Source organism: Hesperophylax consimilis, chromosome 20 (genome assembly GCF_061612785.1).
Source record: "Hesperophylax consimilis isolate HC1 chromosome 20, BYU_Hcon_1.0, whole genome shotgun sequence".
Taxonomy (NCBI): domain Eukaryota; kingdom Metazoa; phylum Arthropoda; class Insecta; order Trichoptera; family Limnephilidae; genus Hesperophylax; species Hesperophylax consimilis.
The window spans coordinates 11,057,730-11,082,299 of NC_142855.1; the positions used below are offsets into that span (position 1 = coordinate 11,057,730).

A 24,570-nucleotide genomic window follows, 5' to 3' on the forward strand; every position below is an offset into this window, starting at 1 on the left:
CATAAGAAAAGAAAACTGAAAATAGGATACAAGTTATTTAAAAGATATGTAAACGAAAGAAATTCATCTGCAGCAGCTGGTACAGTAAGGAAAGAAAAATAATAAAAATAAGAAGAACAGAATGCATAAACAATAATCGGAGAATTACAAAAGAATTAGTCATGGAGCAGGAGCAATACACCAGGGGTTCTCAGTTATCACACTAGTCAGCGACTCTAAGCACAGACCATCTCTCAACCCAGATCCTAGTAAACTTCCTCAGACATTCGAAATTGACTATGTTAGAAACAAGATCGGTGTTCCACACCGGTCTAATGGGGACATTCAGACCGTCTATCATTTCGTCTCTGGCATCCTTCAAGATCTCACAGTGCCACAGAATGTGCTCGGCCGACTGGTAAGTATTGCCACAAGCGCAATTGGGATGGGTAGACAGGGCAAGGCTGTGAAGCCTCCCCCTGAATTCCCCATGTCCTGAGAGGAGCTGCGTCATGTGATGGTCCAGTTTGAGGAAGGCCCCTTCCATTCTGAGTTTAACTGATGGGAAGAAGGAAAAGGTCCATCTTCCCATGCTCGACCTATCCCAACGGACCTGCCACTCTTTGAGCGAAAGGTCCCTCATCGTCCGAAGCAGTCCAGGGAGAGTTCCCGGTCCACCTGGTGTCAGAACGACACCAAGATGGGTTGCCGGGGATCCTCTGGAAAGTCTCTGCTTGGTTAAGACTTCCCTAATCTCCAGATCGATTGGCAAAATGCCGGCCAAAACTGGCAAAGCGTCCGAAGCAACAGTACGGTATGCGCCAGAAATATTTTAATACAGAATACAGAATATTAATACAGAATATTTGAACAATCTCACTTTAAAGAATTAAGCGCATTTTAAACGATATTTCACAAACTTGTGGTGTACACTGTGTCTGGGAACTCGTGGTAAACGCGGCGAACTAAAGAATTTACCTCACATAATTTAATGAATTGAGCGTTGCCAAGTCCTGTTTTAACTCGACCGTTTTGCATTTCATCTGTCTGTATGTTTAGTTTTGGGTTCAGAATGGTGGCCGTTTTAATTGTTCAGTAAAGATGACTTTTTATGTAAAATTGTCGTGTTTACTTCCTTATTTGCATTTTTACAATATTATGGCACCTACCTGCCTGAAGAATATTTGAAAACAGAAATGTCATTGAGACCTTTTTGTATAAGTCCTTATTTGAAATTTAAAAAACGGTACAAAAACCATATATTTGTTTTATAAGTAAACACGTATTAAATATCTACTAATAAATCTTATGACTTCAGAAAAAATTATGCTTACTATTAGCTTCACACAGGAGGCCCGTAGAAAAATACTTCCCCTCTTTGGGGATGCTGTGTGGGGCGTCTTTTTAGGAAAGGAAGGATGGGAAGTTCTGGGAAGGAGAAAGGTACAAGGGGTGGATAGGAATCTGGGGGTTAGTTATGAATCCATCCCTTCCACTGCGGTGCGAGGCAATGTTCCGAGAGAGTCCTGGTGGAGAGGTCAAAAGGTCTCCGTCAACCAGTCTCTCCCGATCCGGCCTGCCATGCAGTTGGTGGGCAGACACATCTGCCGCCAAGACACCGATAAACCTGATGAACCGGGCACCCCTGCTAAGTCACCAAACGTAGCGAACCACTTGGGGTGACCTATGACAGAGGTGATGGTTATGCAATAAATAGTTCTCGGGGCGGCGGTACCTATACCCGCCTCAATTCACCGCGTATACGACTTCTTTTCCAATTCTAAGAGCTTCGTTAGTTCAACTCTGTTCGTTAATAAGCCAGTAATTTTGCATAACGAACGACATTATTAAAGAAGATGTGTATATTGACAGTTAAACGAAGCTTATCTGATGCTATGGAGGCCTAAAATATGTTTATCGGCCGTCGGATCATTTCTGACCATATATGACATATGGCTTTAACAACTGACCGTGCTAGACCTCCAGTAACTTTAAGAGATACAGATTGCTTTTAGAGTGTTTCCGTTGAATTTAGGATACAAGTCTTACAAGTAAGTACCGGTATTTCAATGGAAGATGCTCCGGGGAACGAGCATCATAGATCCTTTGCCACCGGCGCATAGCCGTGAGACCCGCCAAATATTTTTACACAGTTATCACATTTGTCACATGAGAACAGGTTGTTTCAAAGATTGTCTTTTTTTTAAATTCTACAGCTTGGCTGTATTTGTTCCCTCCTAAGATATGGGTTTCTTCAAGACGCTCTTCAAGAATTACTTTCTTTCCTCAAAATAACCGACAACAGTGAAATTATTTTCCCAAGGCCTAGTTTAGTAATGTTGTTTTTTTAATATTTCTGATTTTGGATCAATTTTGAAAATATCGTTTTTGTCAATCCTTAGCCATTTGCCAACCACTCTAATTGCTAGTTAACTGAAAAGGCACGGACCGCCACTGGTATACACTCATATAACTGTAATATACATTCAAATGATGTAAGCCTGACTGCTCTGTGCTTACCGTTAAACCTAATGTTAAATACAATGGTATAATATGAAGTGAAAATTACAAACAGTACAAAGGATAACAAAATGATTGTATAGTTTTTAAAAGAATAAGCCCGTCGTCCCACGGATCAGTAACCAAACGACACAGGGTTTTATAGCACTCGGTTTATTTCGATTCCTTACCGACCCGTGGGACAACGGGCTAAGAAACATATGTAATTTTAGAGTAGAACCATTTGTTTCTCCCTGAATCAATCTCGGGGGAGGTACATTCAAAACATTCCAAAAAATTATTAGTAAAATTTATTTATAATTACCCCCCCCACTGTCAGACTAATTCAAGACTTTAAAGTCCCTTCCCTGCAAATCTATTTATATAAATAAAAACGAAAATGTTTTTTTTTTTTTTTTTTTTTTTTTTTCTTTATTCATAAAAATATATTTGGATACAGGTTTTTTACATGCTTTTCGACTACCACACTAGACACATGTCCGTATTATGGTAGTCGAAATTTGTGTATAATTATATAAATGTAATACATGATTTATTCAGTTGTAAAATAGGCATAGGTTAAATAGGTTTTACTGAAAATAAGAAAGCGATGAAAGTAAAGATAAATTAAATAATTATTTTAAAAAGAAATTTTAAACAGAATTGAAATGAAAAAAAAAGAATAATAAAGCAAATGAACTTATTTAATGATGTCAGGTATTCTTCAAAATAGTTCTTTCCCTTCATAAATAACCAATACTGAATATATAATATTATATACATGATCACATACAGGAAAAGAATTGGAGTAGGTGAATCTTGTAAACATAAAGATAAAAATAAAAATAAGGTAGGATACAAATAAAAATAATAGATAATGCTAGGGATAATAGAAATAAAAATAAAAATAATCGCATCAGCGTAATATAAAGTTTTTGATGAAAGTTAATTAAGAGATAAAATTTTTACTCGAAAAATAAGAACACTATTAAGTTGTAAGGCATTCTTTATAATATTTCCTTCCTTGAGCAAATAACCAGTTCTGTACACTAATGGCATAAAGATCATCAGTTTTCGATGTCTTAATATCAATACTCAGTAAGTTGAACATTTTAGGCGCTATATAAGAGAACTGTCGCTGGGCGAAGGCTGTTTTTGTTTGAGGAATTTTACATTTTTGGTGTGATGAGTAGCGGGTGTAAATATTGTGTTGAGTTTTGAGTGTTAAATCATTTTTCCTTATGTGTATAAGAATTGTCTTCACGTATAATTGTCTAATGTCTAGGATTGCGAATTTTTTAAAAAGTGGGTCTGAAGGGTGAGATGGGTGACATTTTAATATAATCCTTAGTAGCAGTTTTTGAATTAAGATCATGGGATTAATAATTGAAGCTGCACAGCCTCCCCATCCCACGATACCGTATGTAGCTATTGATTGGAAAAGTGCAAAATATATGCATCTCATTGTTTGAAGGTTTAGGATTGATCTGAGAGAGAGAAATATATAGCACAATTTGCGGAGTCTTTTTGTTGTGAGATTGACATGATCCTCCCAACGTAGTTGATCATCTATAACAACCCCTAGATATTTAATTTGGTCGGATTTTTTTAGGTTGGTGCATGAGCAATTATTGAGGAGAGGCGTAGGGGTAATATGGTTTTGTGGGCATGAGTGAATGATAAGATTAGGACAGTTTTGAGGAGTAGTGACTTTGCGTATGGAGAAAAGTAAGTATTTTGTTTTGTCAATATTAAGAGTCAGAAGGTTGTTGTCTAACCAATGTTTTACTTTATTTAGGCCCTTATTTGCTTTTTCCATAGTTGATTTCCAATTATCAGATTCAAAGATGATTACCGTATCATCAGCAAAAGAAATTATAGTTCCATCAATTGCCAAGTTACATAAAGTGTTTATATATATTAGAAAGAGAAGTGGGCCCAATACACTGCCTTGTGGCACACCGTACGTGATTGGTAAACTTGTACTTCTATATTCTTTAGCAGAATTTATAAGAGACGATTGCGATCTATTTGTTAAGTAGTTCTCAAACCATTTAAGGGGAGTACCTTTTATTCCTACCTGAAGGAGTTTCTTCAAAAGTATGCGGTGAGAGACAGTATCAAAGGCTTTGGCTAGATCCAAGAAAACAGCAAGGGGCTTGCGGCCTTTATCAAGGTTATCAGAGACTACTTTTGTAAAATTTGCAATTGCATCTGCGGCACTACGACCTTTGCGGAAGCCATATTGATTTCCTGAAAGAATGTTATTATCTTCAAGAAATTTGTATAGCCTTCGTTTTACCGTTTTTTCAATTATTTTTGATATCGGACTCAGCAAGGATATTGGTCTATAGTTATTCACTGATGATCTGTCCCCTGATTTATAGATAGGAATAATTGTTGAGTGTTTTAAAGAATTTGGGAAGAGGTCAGTTTGAAAGCTTAGATTTATTACATGTTCAAGGGGTTTAGTGATGATTGGTTTGAGGTGTTTGATCAATTTAGTGGATATATTGTCGATTCCAGTTGAATGTGTGTTTTTGAGTGATGAAATAATTTCAGTGATTTCTTGTTCTGTGGTAGGAGTGAGATTAAATGGATCATAACAAAGATTTTCAATCGATATATTATTTGCAAGATTATATTCTGTCTTTCCGTTTTTATCTAAAATACTATTTGCTAAGTCTGATCCGACTGTGGAGAAGAATTTATTGAAATGATTTGCGATTTTTTTTGAATGATTTGTTGTATCTAGTGTTTGGTCTGCAATGGTTATTTTATTTATAGGTGCGGTAGTTTTGTTGGTATAGCAGATCTCTTTGACAATATTCCAGATTTGTTTATTGTCATTGGCAGCTTCCTTGATCTGTTTCCTATAATATTCGTCTCTAGCTCTGCAGATTATTTTTTTACAAGCATTTCTGTATCGTTTGTAAAATAGGAGAGATTCGTGATTATTGGGGTTGTTTTTACAAAATTTGTGAAGTTTATTACGCTTGTGAATACAGTGTAGGATGCCATTTGTTATCCAAGGCTTAAGTTTAATTTTGCGACTACTCTGTTTGTCGTTAGTGTTGGATGCGGAACTTTTCAAATGGTTATGTATGGTGTCGATAAGAAATTCGCACGCTATGTTTGGGTCGGTGAGTTTATAAAAATTTGACCAGTTTTCCTTGGAAACCAGTTTAAAAAGAGTGTCATAGCAAATTTTCTTCGTGGGTATTTTCGATGCAGGTAATTTTTTAATAGCATGTGAAAGGGAGGTGATAGTGGCGTAGTGGTCTGTAACCGTGCATTGGTATACGAGAGATTCGGTATTCAATTTACATTTAGCAAAAACATGGTCAATGCAACTGACGCATAATTCTGATACCCGAGTGGGGGCCGTAATAGCTGGAATAAAACCTTGTAGAGTTAGTAAGTTCATGTAGTCATTTGCTTGGGGATGCATCGTATTTATGATATTAATATTAAGGTCACCAATAATTAGAACATTTTCACGATCACTCATACACGATAAGGATTTGTTAAGTGAGTTTAGGAATGGTGTTATATTAGACGCACTCGGTGATCGGTATATAGATAATATCGTTACACTATTTTCTATTTCGAGTTTAAGACAATTTGAATTTGTGATTGAGATTTCTTCAACAGAGTGTTGTATGTGATTTTTGATGTAAATGATTACACCATCATTTTGAGATTTATTATTCTGTGTATTGTATTGATTATAGTCTTTTATAGTTTTTGGAATAAAGTTATCTTTGATCCAGCATTCGGTCAGAATAAGTAAGTCAAAATCTGAATCAAGGTCTGTGAGTAGTATAAGGAGTTCATTGAAATTTTTATTAATTGATCTGATATTCATGGAAAATATTTTTAAGTTTGATTGATTTAAGATTTGTCGAACTTCTACAGCACTATTTGTTTCGGTACATGGAATCTGTGAGATGTTATCTAATAAATTTGTAATGTCTTCCATTTTTTAAATAATGATTTTGAGATAAAAAAAAATTGTTTTTAGATACAAATAACGCACCGTTAAGTAATGCAAGAAAAAATATTTCCAATAATTCTTATTGTTCGCAGAACTAAAAACAATAACATTTAAAAAGTTAATTTCACTTTTGTTAGTAATTAAAGTAATATTGCATTTAAGAATGATCGTATCAATATGTCGAATATTATTAAAATAAGTTGTACCACTGGTTTCTGTTGTTGGTAATAGTCGAGAGGGAGTTCGCCAGTTATTAAAAGCAATAACAAAATAAGCAATGACAGTGACCTTTATAGTGATTACAGATATATAATAAGCAATAACAGTGGCATTTATAATGATTATAATATAAAAATTCTGACACTTATAGTCAATATCATAAATACAAGATTTATATGTAGTAAAACTATAGCTATATGCAATGTTTAAATGAATTTCAAGTAAAGATTTGGTGATAAGAGATAAGGTGAAGTTGATAAGAATAAAGTTGGTGGATAAAAATACAGTATGGTTAAGCAATGTGGGAAAAAAATATTTCCAAAACATAAGTATATAAAGTGTAAATATAACAAAATCATAAGTATAGAGAGTATATATATAGTTGCTGCGAATATATAACATAAGCAAATAAAGGATATAGAGCATGAGTATGTTAAAACACAACATATACTTCTTGATTCTGTGTTTTACATAGAGATTTATGTGGAAAAGTATAAACATATGAGAGTAAGTTATATGAGTATATCTAAACGAGCTTTGTTTATTGGTTATTGATTGAGGGAGACAAAATGTTTTTGTTTGTTTCGTTAATAATAATAGCAGGTGTTCCGTTGTCTTTGCGGACATATACTTGACCTCCCTTCGTCCAGGCGAACTTAAACCGATTTTCGTGTGTAGCTTTTCTCGCGAGAAACCATAAATGTTTTGCGCGAAAAGTCAGGTGTTCCAAGATGTAAATTTGCACACTTGGTCCTGCCATTCCGATAAGGGCGGTGTTAAGTTTGTCTTCACGGTTCGGGGCTTGTTTGTTGTAGTTTTTAATGTCTCTCAGGAAATCATCACGGTCGACGTTGGTTTTGAATTTCACTACGATTGGCCTGCGTTGATCTTTTTTGGACTTTTGGTTGATACGGTAAGCTGCATCGATATTATTGGATTCGTTATTGGATTTTGTTATTTTTTTAATGTTAAAAATGTAGTTATTTAAGTTTTCCCCATTAATTTCGGGGATCCCCCTAATTTCTATATTTTTTGACTTATTTTGTCTGTCAATTTGTTCCATTTGGTTTTCTAGGACGTTGATTTTCGTTTCAAGGTCAGTGTTCCTTTTTTCAAGTTTGCTGTTTGTGGCTTCTAGATCGTGGACACGATGTAAGATGTCCTCATACTGTTTACTCATAGTAGCCAAAGTGGCGAGAATTTGGGTATTTTGCTCGAGCAACTTGGAAAGTAGTTCAGTGTCCACAAGGGCACTAGCACTTGCTTTGATAGTGGGCACAGCACATAAGCATTTAGAACATTTTAACTGTGTGCGTCGCTCCTTGCTGAGGCGACGGTATGAGCTTTCTGTTACCCCACCACAGAGTAAATGATATGTTCCTTTGCAAAGTGTACATATAAAAACGGACTCGTCTGAGAGGGTAGACTCAGAACAGGCTTGGCAATTCATCTTCAGGACTTGCGTTTGTTTATGTATTTTGATTTTTTGAATATCGATTCGTATTGGAGATTGATACAATTGATGGTATGTATAATTTCTTTTAGCGCCTGTTTGTTGGCAATTTCTCAAAACACTCTTGCTGTCTGGTACTGACGCCTGTTCGTTGGCAATTTCCGCAACACCCTTGATGACTGGTATTAACGCCTGTTGGCAGGCAATCAACAATATGTTGTTAAATTAACGTACCCACATAAATGAACCACTGTTTCAAGTTTTTATATGGTGGAATCACTGTTAAAACGTAGAATTTTGCACGATTTTTGGTGTCTGTAGCATAAACACTTTGGTATTTGTTATCACACAATGTTATTATTATGATGATTAACTGTTTGTAGATATTTAGGTAGAATACCGGGAATCACTTTAAAGTATTTAACGTTATTTTTTAATTTGTACAAAAAATGACACAGATGTCTTTTACGGGTGTAAAAAATAGGCTCATGAAATGCGCGGTAGTCACTTTAACCTTTACTGACACTTTTTTGACTTACGTCGATTGTATTTTGCTTGCAGATTTCAAAAACACTACCGTAAACACTATTTGACACCGCTGTCAACAACTGAAGTTTATAATATGTTAGTTTGTTCAAAATCTTAAATCTCCGAAAGTTCTTCTGATTGCTTTGTTATTTTGACACAACGTTGCATTCGAATACGCATTCGTTTTTATATACATATAGCATATAGATGTCACCTGTGACAGGTAAAACATGCTTTTTCTTAAAACAACGCCATCTGTTGGACGTAAAAGCAACATGCGCCATTGTCTCTCTATATACACAGCCAGACTGAACCACAGCAACGCGTGGCGGGGTACAGCTAGTTATTTTTTTAAAATAGCTCTTTTACAAATTCACTTGTTTTGATGATAAAAACATAAAACCACTTTCGAACAGAAATAAACTAAATATTCTTGGCTGAATAACTATCATAACACAACCACAGACCAACCATTTTATAAAAATATACTCGCTGATGTACCATAGGCTTTCCATAGAGTTTTACTAAATCTTATGTAGACTGTAGCCTTCCTCTTGTTTTGAAGGTAAAGTGTGCTAAATTTCACCGATTTCGGAATAAAACTGTAGATTTATATATGTATGAAAGTTCCGCCGGTTTCCTCCCCGCGGCCGCCCGTGACTCCTTCTTATTATTCTGTTTATATTATATGTCTGACCATAGTAGAAAAGGAGATGAGAAGTTAGTTTCATGAGGATTTGTCATTTGGTGACAGATATAGCACCACATGACCCGACTGGTTTTAAGCCACTCATTCCGTATTTCCACCAATTTATAACACATTTCTCTTGAACACTTTAACATTTAGAGTTCCTAAAAAATATATATTGTTTTTGAAGATAATATTTATACATTTGAGTCGAAACGGTAACTATACGAAATTCCATCGATCGAAAAAAATCTCAAAGTGTGCTCCGAAAATGATAACAGACCAATTTTGTTCTGTTATTTAACATGTCGTAGGTATTAAAAAATTCACAGTGTTTCTTTAAATGAAACTTGGGCATTTGTAGAAAGACTTCTTATTAAACGAATCTTGTTTCATTAAATATTTTATCAAATTTCGCAAAATTATTGTCGTTTCATATCTCCCTTCAAATAATCTTCTTCATCTTTTTGAACGCTTACTACGGAGCCTTAAGAACTCTCTCGAACTGTTCGAAGAGTAAAGTTGTTAGCGAGATGAGTCAGTAGTTGAACAGAATCAATTCTGATATCGACATATTATATATATTTAGTTTTTAAGAAGTTGCTTTTAAACAGCATCTTTGTTGTCGCTAGTATGGTACGCAGTTATTTTATTTTTCACTCCATGTTTACAAATTATACACCATAGTGTATAGCTACACTAAATTCTGCTTTGTAATACGAGTATGTATGTACCGACTTATATGAATGCAATTTATTTTAAGACGCTTTGAAATTAACGATTTTGTAATGTTTTTAAAAGAATGAAAAATTGAATTGAATTGAATCAGCGGTTTTCCTTTGAAATATAAAACCATAACAAATATATTATGGTGGTGAATCTCAGATGACGTAGTGATTGTATTAGACAATAAGACCTACTTAAGATGCACATGGCAATGTTAATATAACCTGCACTTCTTTTGTTTCAGCTCAGAGGATGTCAAGTTCGTCGGATTGGGGGGGAACTTTACACCTCAGTACAACCCTGACGCTATATACAATGTGATAAAAACACACGCCCACCCACTATACAAGCATACTTACTCACACGCGTATAACGACATCGCCCTTCTGCAGCTTGACAGACAGTAAGCTTTTCATAATTATACAAAACATTGGAATAATGTTAGTAAAAATCACAAAACAAATAAGTTCATGGGTACGACTGGAATTTCAATTAAAGACCATTTGCTATTACAATTACCAATCTAACGGCCACCGTGGTCGAGTGGTAAGGCTCTCGACTAGCAATCCGGAGGTCGGAGGTTCAAATAATAAATCTTATTTTACTAATTTATTATTTCGCCCATTTGCAGTACATTCTAGAGTGGAATATACTCTCAGTATCGCCCTGGTGTAAGACTACCATTCAGAATTGAAACGTTGCTTGAGATGGCTTTAGCCGTGTTTGGTTCCACCTTCACCTTCCCACCTTGATCTTCCCCATCTCCTAGGTTAGTTCCTTATTACTTATTGGCAGGAATAGTTCCACCTGTATAGTGCCACCTCAGTGTAGGTCGACCAACAAACACTCCTATGTCCTGTCCTATCTTCCATTCTTGCTACATGCCCTGCTAGCGGAACAGGCCCACTGTTGCTTCACATGGTCTGATGCTCTGTAGGGAACTCGCGCGCATACAAGGGTTAGTTCAAGCAACGCCGGTTCCTTATAACTTATTAGCAGGAATAGTTCCACCTGTATAGTGCCACCTCAGTGTAGGTCGACCAACAAACACTCCTATGTCCTGTCCTATCTTCCATTCTTGCTACATGCCCTGCTAGCGGAACAGGCCCACTGTTGCTTCACATGGTCTGATGCTCTGTAGGGAACTCGCGCGCATACAAGGGTTAGTTCAAGCAACGCCGGTTCCTTATAACTTATTAGCAGGAATAGTTCCACCTGTATAGTGCCACCTCAGTGTAGGTCGACCAACAAACACTCCTATGTCCTGTCCTATCTTCCATTCTTGCTACATGCCCTGCTAGCGGAACAGGCCCACTGTTGCTTCACATGGTCTGATGCTCTGTAGGGAACTCGCGCGCATACAAGGGTTAGTTCAAGCAACGCCGGTTCCTTATAACTTATTAGCAGGAATAGTTCCACCTGTATAGTGCCACCTCAGTGTAGGTCGACCAACAAACACTCCTATGTCCTGTCCTATCTTCCATTCTTGCTACATGCCCTGCTAGCGGAACAGGCCCACTGTTGCTTCACATGGTCTGATGCTCTGTAGGGAACTCGCGCGCATACAAGGGTTAGTTCAAGCAACGCCGGTTCCTTATAACTTATTAGCAGGAATAGTTCCACCTGTATAGTGCCACCTCAGTGTAGGTCGACCAACAAACACTCCTATGTCCTGTCCTATCTTCCATTCTTGCTACATGCCCTGCTAGCGGAACAGGCCCACTGTTGCTTCACATGGTCTGATGCTCTGTAGGGAACTCGCGCGCATACAAGGGTTAGTTCAAGCAACGCCGGTTCCTTATAACTTATTAGCAGGAATAGTTCCACCTGTATAGTGCCACCTCAGTGTAGGTCGACCAACAAACACTCCTATGTCCTGTCCTATCTTCCATTCTTGCTACATGCCCTGCTAGCGGAACAGGCCCACTGTTGCTTCACATGGTCTGATGCTCTGTAGGGAACTCGCGCGCATACAAGGGTTAGTTCAAGCAACGCCGGTTCCTTATAACTTATTAGCAGGAATAGTTCCACCTGTATAGTGCCACCTCAGTGTAGGTCGACCAACAAACACTCCTATGTCCTGTCCTATCTTCCATTCTTGCTACATGCCCTGCTAGCGGAACAGGCCCACTGTTGCTTCACATGGTCTGATGCTCTGTAGGGAACTCGCGCGCATACAAGGGTTAGTTCAAGCAACGCCGGTTCCTTATAACTTATTAGCAGGAATAGTTCCACCTGTATAGTGCCACCTCAGTGTAGGTCGACCAACAAACACTCCTATGTCCTGTCCTATCTTCCATTCTTGCTACATGCCCTGCTAGCGGAACAGGCCCACTGTTGCTTCACATGGTCTGATGCTCTGTAGGGAACTCGCTTGCATACAAGGGTTAGTTCAAGCAACGCCGGTTCCTTATAACTTATTAGCAGGAATAGTTCCACCTGTATAGTGCCACCTCAGTGTAGGTCGACCAACAAACACTCCTATGTCCTGTCCTATCTTCCATTCTTGCTACATGCCCTGCTAGCGGAACAGGCCCACTGTTGCTTCACATGGTCTGATGCTCTGTAGGGAACTCGCGCGCATACAAGGGTTAGTTCAAGCAACGCCGGTTCCTTATAACTTATTAGCAGGAATAGTTCCACCTGTATAGTGCCACCTCAGTGTAGGTCGACCAACAAACACTCCTATGTCCTGTCCTATCTTCCATTCTTGCTACATGCCCTGCTAGCGGAACAGGCCCACTGTTGCTTCACATGGTCTGATGCTCTGTAGGGAACTCGCGCGCATACAAGGGTTAGTTCAAGCAACGCCGGTTCCTTATAACTTATTAGCAGGAATAGTTCCACCTGTATAGTGCCACCTCAGTGTAGGTCGACCAACAAACACTCCTATGTCCTGTCCTATCTTCCATTCTTGCTACATGCCCTGCTAGCGGAACAGGCCCACTGTTGCTTCACATGGTCTGATGCTCTGTAGGGAACTCGCTTGCATACAAGGGTTAGTTCAAGCAACGCCGGTTCCTTATAACTTATTAGCAGGAATAGTTCCACCTGTATAGTGCCACCTCAGTGTAGGTCGACCAACAAACACTCCTATGTCCTGTCCTATCTTCCATTCTTGCTACATGCCCTGCTAGCGGAACAGGCCCACTGTTGCTTCACATGGTCTGATGCTCTGTAGGGAACTCGCGCGCATACAAGGGTTAGTTCAAGCAACGCCGGTTCCTTATAACTTATTAGCAGGAATAGTTCCACCTGTATAGTGCCACCTCAGTGTAGGTCGACCAACAAACACTCCTATGTCCTGTCCTATCTTCCATTCTTGCTACATGCCCTGCTAGCGGAACAGGCCCACTGTTGCTTCACATGGTCTGATGCTCTGTAGGGAACTCGCGCGCATACAAGGGTTAGTTCAAGCAACGCTGGTTCCTTATAACTTATTAGCAGGAATAGTTCCACCTGTATAGTGCCACCTCAGTGTAGGTCGACCAACAAACACTCCTATGTCCTGTCCTATCTTCCATTCTTGCTACATGCCCTGCTAGCGGAACAGGCCCACTGTTGCTTCACATGGTCTGATGCTCTGTAGGGAACTCGCGCGCATACAAGGGTTAGTTCAAGCAACGCCGGTTCCTTATAACTTATTAGCAGGAATAGTTCCACCTGTATAGTGCCACCTCAGTGTAGGTCGACCAACAAACACTCCTATGTCCTGTCCTATCTTCCATTCTTGCTACATGCCCTGCTAGCGGAACAGGCCCACTGTTGCTTCACATGGTCTGATGCTCTGTAGGGAACTCGCGCGCATACAAGGGTTAGTTCAAGCAACGCCGGTTCCTTATAACTTATTAGCAGGAATAGTTCCACCTGTATAGTGCCACCTCAGTGTAGGTCGACCAACAAACACTCCTATGTCCTGTCCTATCTTCCATTCTTGCTACATGCCCTGCTAGCGGAACAGGCCCACTGTTGCTTCACATGGTCTGATGCTCTGTAGGGAACTCGCGCGCATACAAGGGTTAGTTCAAGCAACGCCGGTTCCTTATAACTTATTAGCAGGAATAGTTCCATCTGTATAGTGCCACCTCAGTGTAGGTCGACCAACAAACACTCCTATGTCCTGTCCTATCTTCCATTCTTGCTACATGCCCTGCTAGCGGAACAGGCCCACTGTTGCTTCACATGGTCTGATGCTCTGTAGGGAACTCGCGCGCATACAAGGGTTAGTTCAAGCAACGCCGGTTCCTTATAACTTATTAGCAGGAATAGTTCCATCTGTATAGTGCCACCTCAGTGTAGGTCGACCAACAAACACTCCTATGTCCTGTCCTATCTTCCATTCTTGCTACATGCCCTGCTAGCGGAACAGGCCCACTGTTGCTTCACATGGTCTGATGCTCTGTAGGGAACTCGCGCGCATACAAGGGTTAGTTCAAGCAACGCCGGTTCCTTATAACTTATTAGCAGGAATAGTTCCACCTGTATAGTGCCACCTCAGTGTAGGTCGACCAACAAACACTCCTATGTCCTGTCCTATCTTCCATTCTTGCTACATGCCCTGCTAGCGGAACAGGCCCACTGTTGCTTCACATGGTCTGATGCTCTGTAGGGAACTCGCGCGCATACAAGGGTTAGTTCAAGCAACGCCGGTTCCTTATAACTTATTAGCAGGAATAGTTCCACCTGTATAGTGCCACCTCAGTGTAGGTCGACCAACAAACACTCCTATGTCCTGTCCTATCTTCCATTCTTGCTACATGCCCTGCTAGCGGAACAGGCCCACTGTTGCTTCACATGGTCTGATGCTCTGTAGGGAACTCGCTTGCATACAAGGGTTAGTTCAAGCAACGCCGGTTCCTTATAACTTATTAGCAGGAATAGTTCCACCTGTATAGTGCCACCTCAGTGTAGGTCGACCAACAAACACTCCTATGTCCTGTCCTATCTTCCATTCTTGCTACATGCCCTGCTAGCGGAACAGGCCCACTGTTGCTTCACATGGTCTGATGCTCTGTAGGGAACTCGCGCGCATACAAGGGTTAGTTCAAGCAACGCCGGTTCCTTATAACTTATTAGCAGGAATAGTTCCACCTGTATAGTGCCACCTCAGTGTAGGTCGACCAACAAACACTCCTATGTCCTGTCCTATCTTCCATTCTTGCTACATGCCCTGCTAGCGGAACAGGCCCACTGTTGCTTCACATGGTCTGATGCTCTGTAGGGAACTCGCGCGCATACAAGGGTTAGTTCAAGCAACGCCGGTTCCTTATAACTTATTAGCAGGAATAGTTCCACCTGTATAGTGCCACCTCAGTGTAGGTCGACCAACAAACACTCCTATGTCCTGTCCTATCTTCCATTCTTGCTACATGCCCTGCTAGCGGAACAGGCCCACTGTTGCTTCACATGGTCTGATGCTCTGTAGGGAACTCGCGCGCATACAAGGGTTAGTTCAAGCAACGCCGGTTCCTTATAACTTATTAGCAGGAATAGTTCCACCTGTATAGTGCCACCTCAGTGTAGGTCGACCAACAAACACTCCTATGTCCTGTCCTATCTTCCATTCTTGCTACATGCCCTGCTAGCGGAACAGGCCCACTGTTGCTTCACATGGTCTGATGCTCTGTAGGGAACTCGCGCGCATACAAGGGTTAGTTCAAGCAACGCCGGTTCCTTATAACTTATTAGCAGGAATAGTTCCACCTGTATAGTGCCACCTCAGTGTAGGTCGACCAACAAACACTCCTATGTCCTGTCCTATCTTCCATTCTTGCTACATGCCCTGCTAGCGGAACAGGCCCACTGTTGCTTCACATGGTCTGATGCTCTGTAGGGAACTCGCGCGCATACAAGGGTTAGTTCAAGCAACGCCGGTTCCTTATAACTTATTAGCAGGAATAGTTCCACCTGTATAGTGCCACCTCAGTGTAGGTCGACCAACAAACACTCCTATGTCCTGTCCTATCTTCCATTCTTGCTACATGCCCTGCTAGCGGAACAGGCCCACTGTTGCTTCACATGGTCTGATGCTCTGTAGGGAACTCGCTTGCATACAAGGGTTAGTTCAAGCAACGCCGGTTCCTTATAACTTATTAGCAGGAATAGTTCCACCTGTATAGTGCCACCTCAGTGTAGGTCGACCAACAAACACTCCTATGTCCTGTCCTATCTTCCATTCTTGCTACATGCCCTGCTAGCGGAACAGGCCCACTGTTGCTTCACATGGTCTGATGCTCTGTAGGGAACTCGCGCGCATACAAGGGTTAGTTCAAGCAACGCCGGTTCCTTATAACTTATTAGCAGGAATAGTTCCACCTGTATAGTGCCACCTCAGTGTAGGTCGACCAACAAACACTCCTATGTCCTGTCCTATCTTCCATTCTTGCTACATGCCCTGCTAGCGGAACAGGCCCACTGTTGCTTCACATGGTCTGATGCTCTGTAGGGAACTCGCGCGCATACAAGGGTTAGTTCAAGCAACGCCGGTTCCTTATAACTTATTAGCAGGAATAGTTCCACCTGTATAGTGCCACCTCAGTGTAGGTCGACCAACAAACACTCCTATGTCCTGTCCTATCTTCCATTCTTGCTACATGCCCTGCTAGCGGAACAGGCCCACTGTTGCTTCACATGGTCTGATGCTCTGTAGGGAACTCGCGCGCATACAAGGGTTAGTTCAAGCAACGCCGGTTCCTTATAACTTATTAGCAGGAATAGTTCCACCTGTATAGTGCCACCTCAGTGTAGGTCGACCAACAAACACTCCTATGTCCTGTCCTATCTTCCATTCTTGCTACATGCCCTGCTAGCGGAACAGGCCCACTGTTGCTTCACATGGTCTGATGCTCTGTAGGGAACTCGCGCGCATACAAGGGTTAGTTCAAGCAACGCCGGTTCCTTATAACTTATTAGCAGGAATAGTTCCACCTGTATAGTGCCACCTCAGTGTAGGTCGACCAACAAACACTCCTATGTCCTGTCCTATCTTCCATTCTTGCTACATGCCCTGCTAGCGGAACAGGCCCACTGTTGCTTCACATGGTCTGATGCTCTGTAGGGAACTCGCGCGCATACAAGGGTTAGTTCAAGCAACGCCGGTTCCTTATAACTTATTAGCAGGAATAGTTCCACCTGTATAGTGCCACCTCAGTGTAGGTCGACCAACAAACACTCCTATGTCCTGTCCTATCTTCCATTCTTGCTACATGCCCTGCTAGCGGAACAGGCCCACTGTTGCTTCACATGGTCTGATGCTCTGTAGGGAACTCGCTTGCATACAAGGGTTAGTTCAAGCAACGCCGGTTCCTTATAACTTATTAGCAGGAATAGTTCCACCTGTATAGTGCCACCTCAGTGTAGGTCGACCAACAAACACTCCTATGTCCTGTCCTATCTTCCATTCTTGCTACATGCCCTGCTAGCGGAACAGGCCCACTGTTGCTTCACATGGTCTGATGCTCTGTAGGGAACTCGCGCGCATACAAGGGTTAGTTCAAGCAACGCCGGTTCCTTATAACTTATTAGCAGGAATAGTTCCACCTGTATAGTGCCACCTCAGTGTAGGTCGACCAACAAACACTCCTATGTCCTGTCCTATCTTCCATTCTTGCTACATGCCCTGCTAGCGGAACAGGCCCACTGTTGCTTCACATGGTCTGATGCTCTGTAGGGAACTCGCGCGCATACAAGGGTTAGTTCAAGCAACGCCGGTTCCTTATAACTTATTAGCAGGAATAGTTCCACCTGTATAGTGCCACCTCAGTGTAGGTCGACCAACAAACACTCCTATGTCCTGTCCTATCTTCCATTCTTGCTACATGCCCTGCTAGCGGAACAGGCCCACTGTTGCTTCACATGGTCTGATGCTCTGTAGGGAACTCGCGCGCATACAAGGGTGGACTACAGCAAACTGTGCAACACACTAAACACTTTTATATAGATATATACCTAGCGCAGACCCTTGAAACATCACAGATAGTCTGAATTCTCAACAAATCAGTTCCGATTTTGAAAATGATGATGCTTAAATTCATAACCAAAGTTCTGGATATGATTTGAAATTTTCACGGCAAAAATTATTAAAGTGATTTCATTTTGGGGTATTATGCCATGTTGCGCTACCTCCTTCTTTAGCCAACGTTTCGGACAGCATTATAGTGTCCATCATCAGGGCAGATGTGTAATCGAATGTGAAATTACATGTTTATTTGTAATTACTGTAATGCTGTCCAAAGTGGGCTAAAGAAGGAGGTAGCGCAACATGGCATAATACCCCAAAAATAAATCAAACTTCTGGAGTTCATTGAACCAGAGTTACGGACAGAGTAACAACCGACATTATAACTTATTTGTAATTATTATTACAATGTTACAGTCAATAATCTGTTGAAAAGTAATATCAAGACATTTAATATTTTTATGAAATTTTAAAATTTATTGTTACTTTATTACCATTATTTCTAATGTCAAATAACGGGTGACAGGGTCTCACGAGTGTCATGCGTCATGCGTCATGCCGGAATATCGGCATACCCCACCTAAAGGGTTAAGGAATATTATTGCATTGCACTACCACTACACAGTTTTACAGAAATAAATTATATAAATTTCAGGGTAACATTAACAAGCAGTATAATCCCAGCCTGTCTCCACACCGGCACAACTCTTCCTGACAGTGGCTTCCTCTTCACTGGGTGGGATGGCCCACTCACATCTCCCCACAAGGTTAGAACACATTTCTCTGCCTTCAGAATGAACAATGACCGATGATGCGATAACAATAAGATTGACAGCTGTGACTGGTACTAAATGTACATTTGTTTAAATAGATATCTAACCATCACGCCGTCTCCCCGCAGGGGTAGGCAGAGAGGATGGACCGCCACACAACTCTGTTTTAACACACACTCCTCGCTTCATGCACATTCATACATAGGTTCTGTTAATCTGAATCTTGAGATGACCCAAGTACTTGCCATGTCTACCTTGGGAGTCCCAGACTCCTTCTACCATCCACTCCTTTCTCCGTACATTCGCTCTACATGTCAAACCCATCTTAGGGTCCCTTTATAAAACTTTTCCACAAAGCTTACATTATTGAATTCTTTCCCGATCTCCACATGTTTATGGTATTTCTACCACTCTGAAGAGGACAAATGAAATGTTGGTTAAAGCACACACTTAGAAGTAGCTGCTTCAAATCCTCGCGTGTAATTTCACGATAAATTATTAATTTATTAAAAGTAATGTACATATAGTTTCAGAGTGGAAGATACTCTCAGTATCGCCCTGGTGAAAGATCTTCTAATGTATCTTGAAATGGCTATAGTCTTGTTTGGTGACCAGATCAGGTACTTCCCCACCTTCCTCTCCTTCATCTCCTTCGCCTCCCCACTTCCTCAATTGGGGATGTCATAGTCCCACTGGTTCTAGACGGTTGGGAGTAGTTGAGAGACTTGTGTAGTATTTACATTAAAAAACACATTTCTTCAAAACCTCACTTCACATTGTAATACTATGCGGATTGTTCTCATTGGATAAAACAATTAGTTGGTACGTTTTTCAACATTTCAGACGACAATGCAGAGACTATCTGAGGAGGAGTGCTCTAGAGCATTCCCCGCTGGCAGCTATCAACACCCTGCCGGCTTAAAACATGACTTTGAGATTTGCAGCCGCCCAGTCAACACAACTGGAGTATGTCTGGTATGTAACACTGGAATGCATTGTACGCCAAGATCATTATAACAAGGATGTTTTTATTATTTAATATTGATAATTAAACATTGATATCACAAGAATTTTATAAATAACAAAAGAGTAGTCCCGCTGCCTGCCCCATGGCAACTTGTCTACAGGTCTACCATTTTTTTCAATTTAATTAACATAATACATAATCATTTTGCATAAAAAAATATTTTTAATTTCATAATGATGTTTATATTATGTAATGTAACATTCAATCTCTAAGAACGGGTTGTTTCACAGAATTTGAACAATTCATCAGAGTTGAGTTTCAAGTTCTGTTAGTATTTCAGCTTAGTGAAGCCCTTGGCCAATAATGATATAATAATAGAACTTGAATAGAACCTACACAGAACATGAAAATCAACTTTGAAATTGGATGAATTATTATTATTCCTCGAAACAACCCGTCCTTATTCTTCTTCTGATTGCTCTCTTCTCTCGGAATGTATCTACTATTAAGGAGAAACGACTTCCTTAATTAATTCCTCCCGTGGATTATCATTTGGGTAACTTTTTCATATTATATGATTAAGTAGGTAGGTATATAAGTACCTACTTACAAATCTTAAGTTTTCAGAGAAAATATTGATTTAATGAAAGAAAAACGAAAAAATACATTTTTTGGGTGCGAGGACTTTTATTCACAGAACTAATAGGGTTAGGTTAGGTTAGGTTAGGTTAGGTTAGGTTAGCTTAACCAAACCATTTCCATTGACCATGAATGTAAACAATGACCACCTACCGGTTTTAAAGAAGCGATTAATGAATTAATTATCTGCCATTTGAAGTGTGTTCACCTTATCACTTTATTTGTTTTCAGTACAGGTACGACGGCGGCCCGCTGACTATAACCAACAGCCCCAGGGTGGCCTGTACTCACCTGCTGGTGGGGTTGTTATCCTGTCGTAACACTTCACCCTGCACATTGACCAATACGCGGATATCTACCTTCGTCCCTTGGATAGAGGGTATTGTGTGGCCTGAAAGCGGTGTTGTTGTTTAAGAAAGTGTTTTAAGCAATTTGTAAATTTATTTTTTTATAATTAATATTTTTTTCTTTCTGCATATAATGGTATCAATAGAATTAGTTGAGGGGGGCAGTTGCCCTAATCCCCCCCAGTGTATACATGGTGTCTGGAAACTTGTAGTACAAGCGGTAAATTGGCGTATCTACGTCACATAGAAAACCTAAAAAATACTCTGGTTTTCAATTCAATTCTTTTGTTACATTTTTTCTATTAAAACCTTTTGTAGCCGGGCCGACGCTTCGACACATTTTAAAATACTACAAATTAAAAAAAAAATTAAAAATTCCAACTTCTGACTCAATTTACTCGAAAATGGAAACTCACATAGTAAAAAAAATACTTATGTGATAGGTTCATCAGTTTCCCCTTTGTACTATGAGTTTCCGGACAACATGTATTACACAAATCCCACACAGGCAAGGCCAGTGGGTAGGCATACTTGGGATTAGTTAAAGGTACTTAAACATGACTTATTGTGGAATGTAGGTACATACCTATATTATTTCTATAAAAATGAGATTTTTAAGTTTTAATAATATCAAAATCAGTTGTATTTTTTAAATTGTAAACTCGTTTTACAGAAGAAAAACATAGATTTGTAATATTGTTTCTTATACTAAACTTAAGTTCAAAAATGGTGCATTTAAATTTTTCTTACTTCTATCTGAGTAATACAAATTAAAATTAAAATGTTATCGACCTTATTCTGCTACTTTAAAAAAAACAGTTTACTGAAGTTATATAACAAATCTGAGGTCAATCGGCCAAGTGGTTATTGAGAAATCGTAGTTGCCGATTTGTATTTGTGCGTGTAAAATGGATGTACCATTGGGTGAGATTAAAATGAAGTAATTGATAGTTAGCAGCTAATCAGCCAACCCAGGGCCAAGAACAACTTGTTCCTCTCTCTTGGAAATTGGATTATAGTCAGTTTGGCATTCTGTCCTTCAGTTCTTGTTACTTGTTGCCTTCTCACTACTTGTCAGTACTCATACTTCCCTCTATTCTATTACTTTCTAGACAACAATACCGCATTAAGTAAGGTGGGGATGATGGGTAGATACTGCGTGCAAATGAATCATAAATATGTTTTAGTGTTTTGTGAACACCTCACTAGGAGAACAACATTATATGCTGAGGTGTTAACATGTCTTAGTTATGTGAATTATTAGAATATTATTAAGCATTATGTATTTAAATGCCTGAGTTATTTATATTATGTATTGTAAATGTTTTTCACTCTTGTTTAATGTTAATAAATTTTTTTGTAAATTTGTACGTCTTTTGTTTTGATTCAGTTTTTTTTCCATCTTTAGTGTTGGTGTATTCTGTATTACCGATATTTTCGATAAAAGTCTTTACGGTCAATAATGGTTGAAGGTAGACAAATTAACGAAAGAAATAAAACTTAACTTAGAAAAGTTTAGCCAGAAAGAAAGAGAAAAATGCGCAAATACATAACAAATATTGATAAAATAAAAAGAAAAATAAAAGCACCTGAATTCGGCGGTCACCTCTGGTGTGGAGCCCTAACAATTCCCTTGACTTTGTGCTGAAACTGACGGTGCGTTTGATAGATTTTCCTTTCTTAACAAACGGAAGAGCACAAGCGTCAGGTAGGAATGATTATGAGAAAACATGTGGAGATTGGCAAAGAAAGCAATAATGAGTAAGATTAAGAAAGGGATGCATAGACGGTTAGGATTAACAAATCACCATAACAGAAGAATACCTTATAAAGGTTTGATGGTTAGTTTTTGGTTTAGTTTGGTTTTACGTGATATCTGCACCAAAGGCCCAGCTGCTCAGAGCCAATTGTGATACGTCGTTAGCAGAGATGTGCAAAAATTTCTGGTTGTGTGATTGTGTTGTCAGAGAGATTGTATTTGTACAATAAATATGTTAGCATAAATTTTAAAGGGAGTTGACGTATATTTAAGACTTACTCAATAATGATCAATATCTTGTCGGTTGCTTGTTGATAACACGTATTACCATTTTTGGTGCTTTTTGGAGAGGACAATACTAGTATGAGTACAGCTACCCCAAATGATGATACCATATTCTAATATGGATTAGCAGAGAGCATAGTATACTGATTTAATTGCTGTAGGAGTAAGGATATTTCTACGGGTTGGAAACACATAAGAATGCGGGGAGTTGGCTATGTGCTGATTGCAATGTAGATATTGTCAATCAGATATTTTATATTGGTGACTTGTGCCAAGTTTGGGCAATTACAGGAAGAATTAGGTCTTGGACAGGAGTGAATTATTATTTTTTTTATTGTTAGTAGGTTGAGTAGCAGAGGACAGACTAAAAGTATTAAATTTAAAAAAACATATTTTTAACAACTTGTGGAATAACTTTCCTAAGTCGGGACTCATTTGAATTCTCCAAACAAATCATAGATACTGATTAGTACTGTGTAAGTGGAATAGAGCAAGTGGATGAGGTGCTTTGTTTTACATTTTAATCCAGCCTGTCCTGGACACAGCATTAGTGCAATTTTGTATGAGTGGCATTGAAGCCAAATCTAGGATTAGGGGAAACTGCCTGGCAGCCATCTTGTATGACAAACTTTTGAACTGATTTGTGTGCAAAGTGGTGCATAATGAACTATTATAATTTTATTTTTGTATTTTAATATAGTTATAACAGCTTATGATTTTTGGGGGTATTTTATTAGACAAGGAATGATATACGTCATTAAAAAATTAAAATAGGTTTTTGCATTTTCCATACAACTTCCCTCTCGCCGCGACTTCAAATTGTTCTCAAATTGCTCCGTCCAGGGCTTTTTAGGTCCGTGTGAAGTTTGGTATCAGTTATTTAGCCAGGGCTTCTATAGGGAGCAACTTGATACATCTCTCATAGCGAGGACAAGGACCGACTGATATACGGGGAACATGAACTTAATGCGATAATAGGAAGAATAATACATAAAAACTAATTTGATCAATAAATCTAATTTGAAAATGGATCAAACTTTGGCTTGACATCATTGACTAAAAGGTCACTATTCAGCTGCACATTCCCCACTATACTACTGTTGTAACTGTTCTTCTAATTAATGGGAATAATTGGCCAGAAACAGAAGACACACTAAACAGGATCGAAAAATAGTTAGACTACCACTCACTTACACTTGGCTAGACTATCACTCACTTACACTTGGCTAGACTGTCACTCACTTACACTTGGCTAGACTTCCATTCACTTACACTTAATGCTAATAAAACCTGTATAAAATGTGTCTATTGAAACTTTCAGACAGAAGAATAAGCACAGATTTAAAACTGTTACAAAGAATACTACATTTTAAAATTGATTGTCCCGAAGCACTTCAATTTATCAATATCCATGTTCCCAAAAAATCATGCTGAAATTTCTTACCTTTTTACTTAAATAACACCAGAACACGAGCTCACCAAAATTCTCCGATTCCGAGACTTCACAGTCTTTCTGATCTGGGTGATATATTTCATCTTAAAACTAATCAGTATAAATGTTGTATATACTATCATTTATATTCTTCTAGACACAAATAGACCTATGTACCATTATTACGCTTCTACTATTTTGTTTTGTCGAATCTTTTAAATTCAATTATATGCGTGAGGAATCTTAGTTCCTGCTCACATTTTTAATTTTGAATTTTGTTCTGTGTTTTTTCGCAAACCTCTTTGCCATTATTCTGATGTGT

At 39.3% G+C, this 24,570-nt stretch overlaps 1 protein-coding gene across 2 annotated transcripts in view; it reads left to right on the forward strand.

The window, feature by feature from the left end:
* Positions 1 to 22,142, forward strand: part of LOC149414071 (uncharacterized) — a 63,226-nt gene extending 41,084 nt beyond the window's left edge. The window contains exons 12-15 of one of the 2 annotated variants that reach the window (XM_089643794.1): positions 10,334 to 10,492; positions 18,702 to 18,813; positions 19,663 to 19,794; positions 20,657 to 22,142. In XM_089643794.1, the coding sequence (XP_089499920.1) occupies positions 10,334 to 10,492; positions 18,702 to 18,813; positions 19,663 to 19,794; positions 20,657 to 20,839 (586 nt within the window). In that variant the 3' untranslated portion in view covers positions 20,840 to 22,142. The remainder of the gene's footprint in view (positions 1 to 10,333; positions 10,493 to 18,701; positions 18,814 to 19,662; positions 19,795 to 20,656) is intronic. The other variant, XM_089643795.1, reaches the window with a different exon arrangement.
* The last annotated feature ends 2,428 nt before the right edge of the window (positions 22,143 to 24,570 follow it).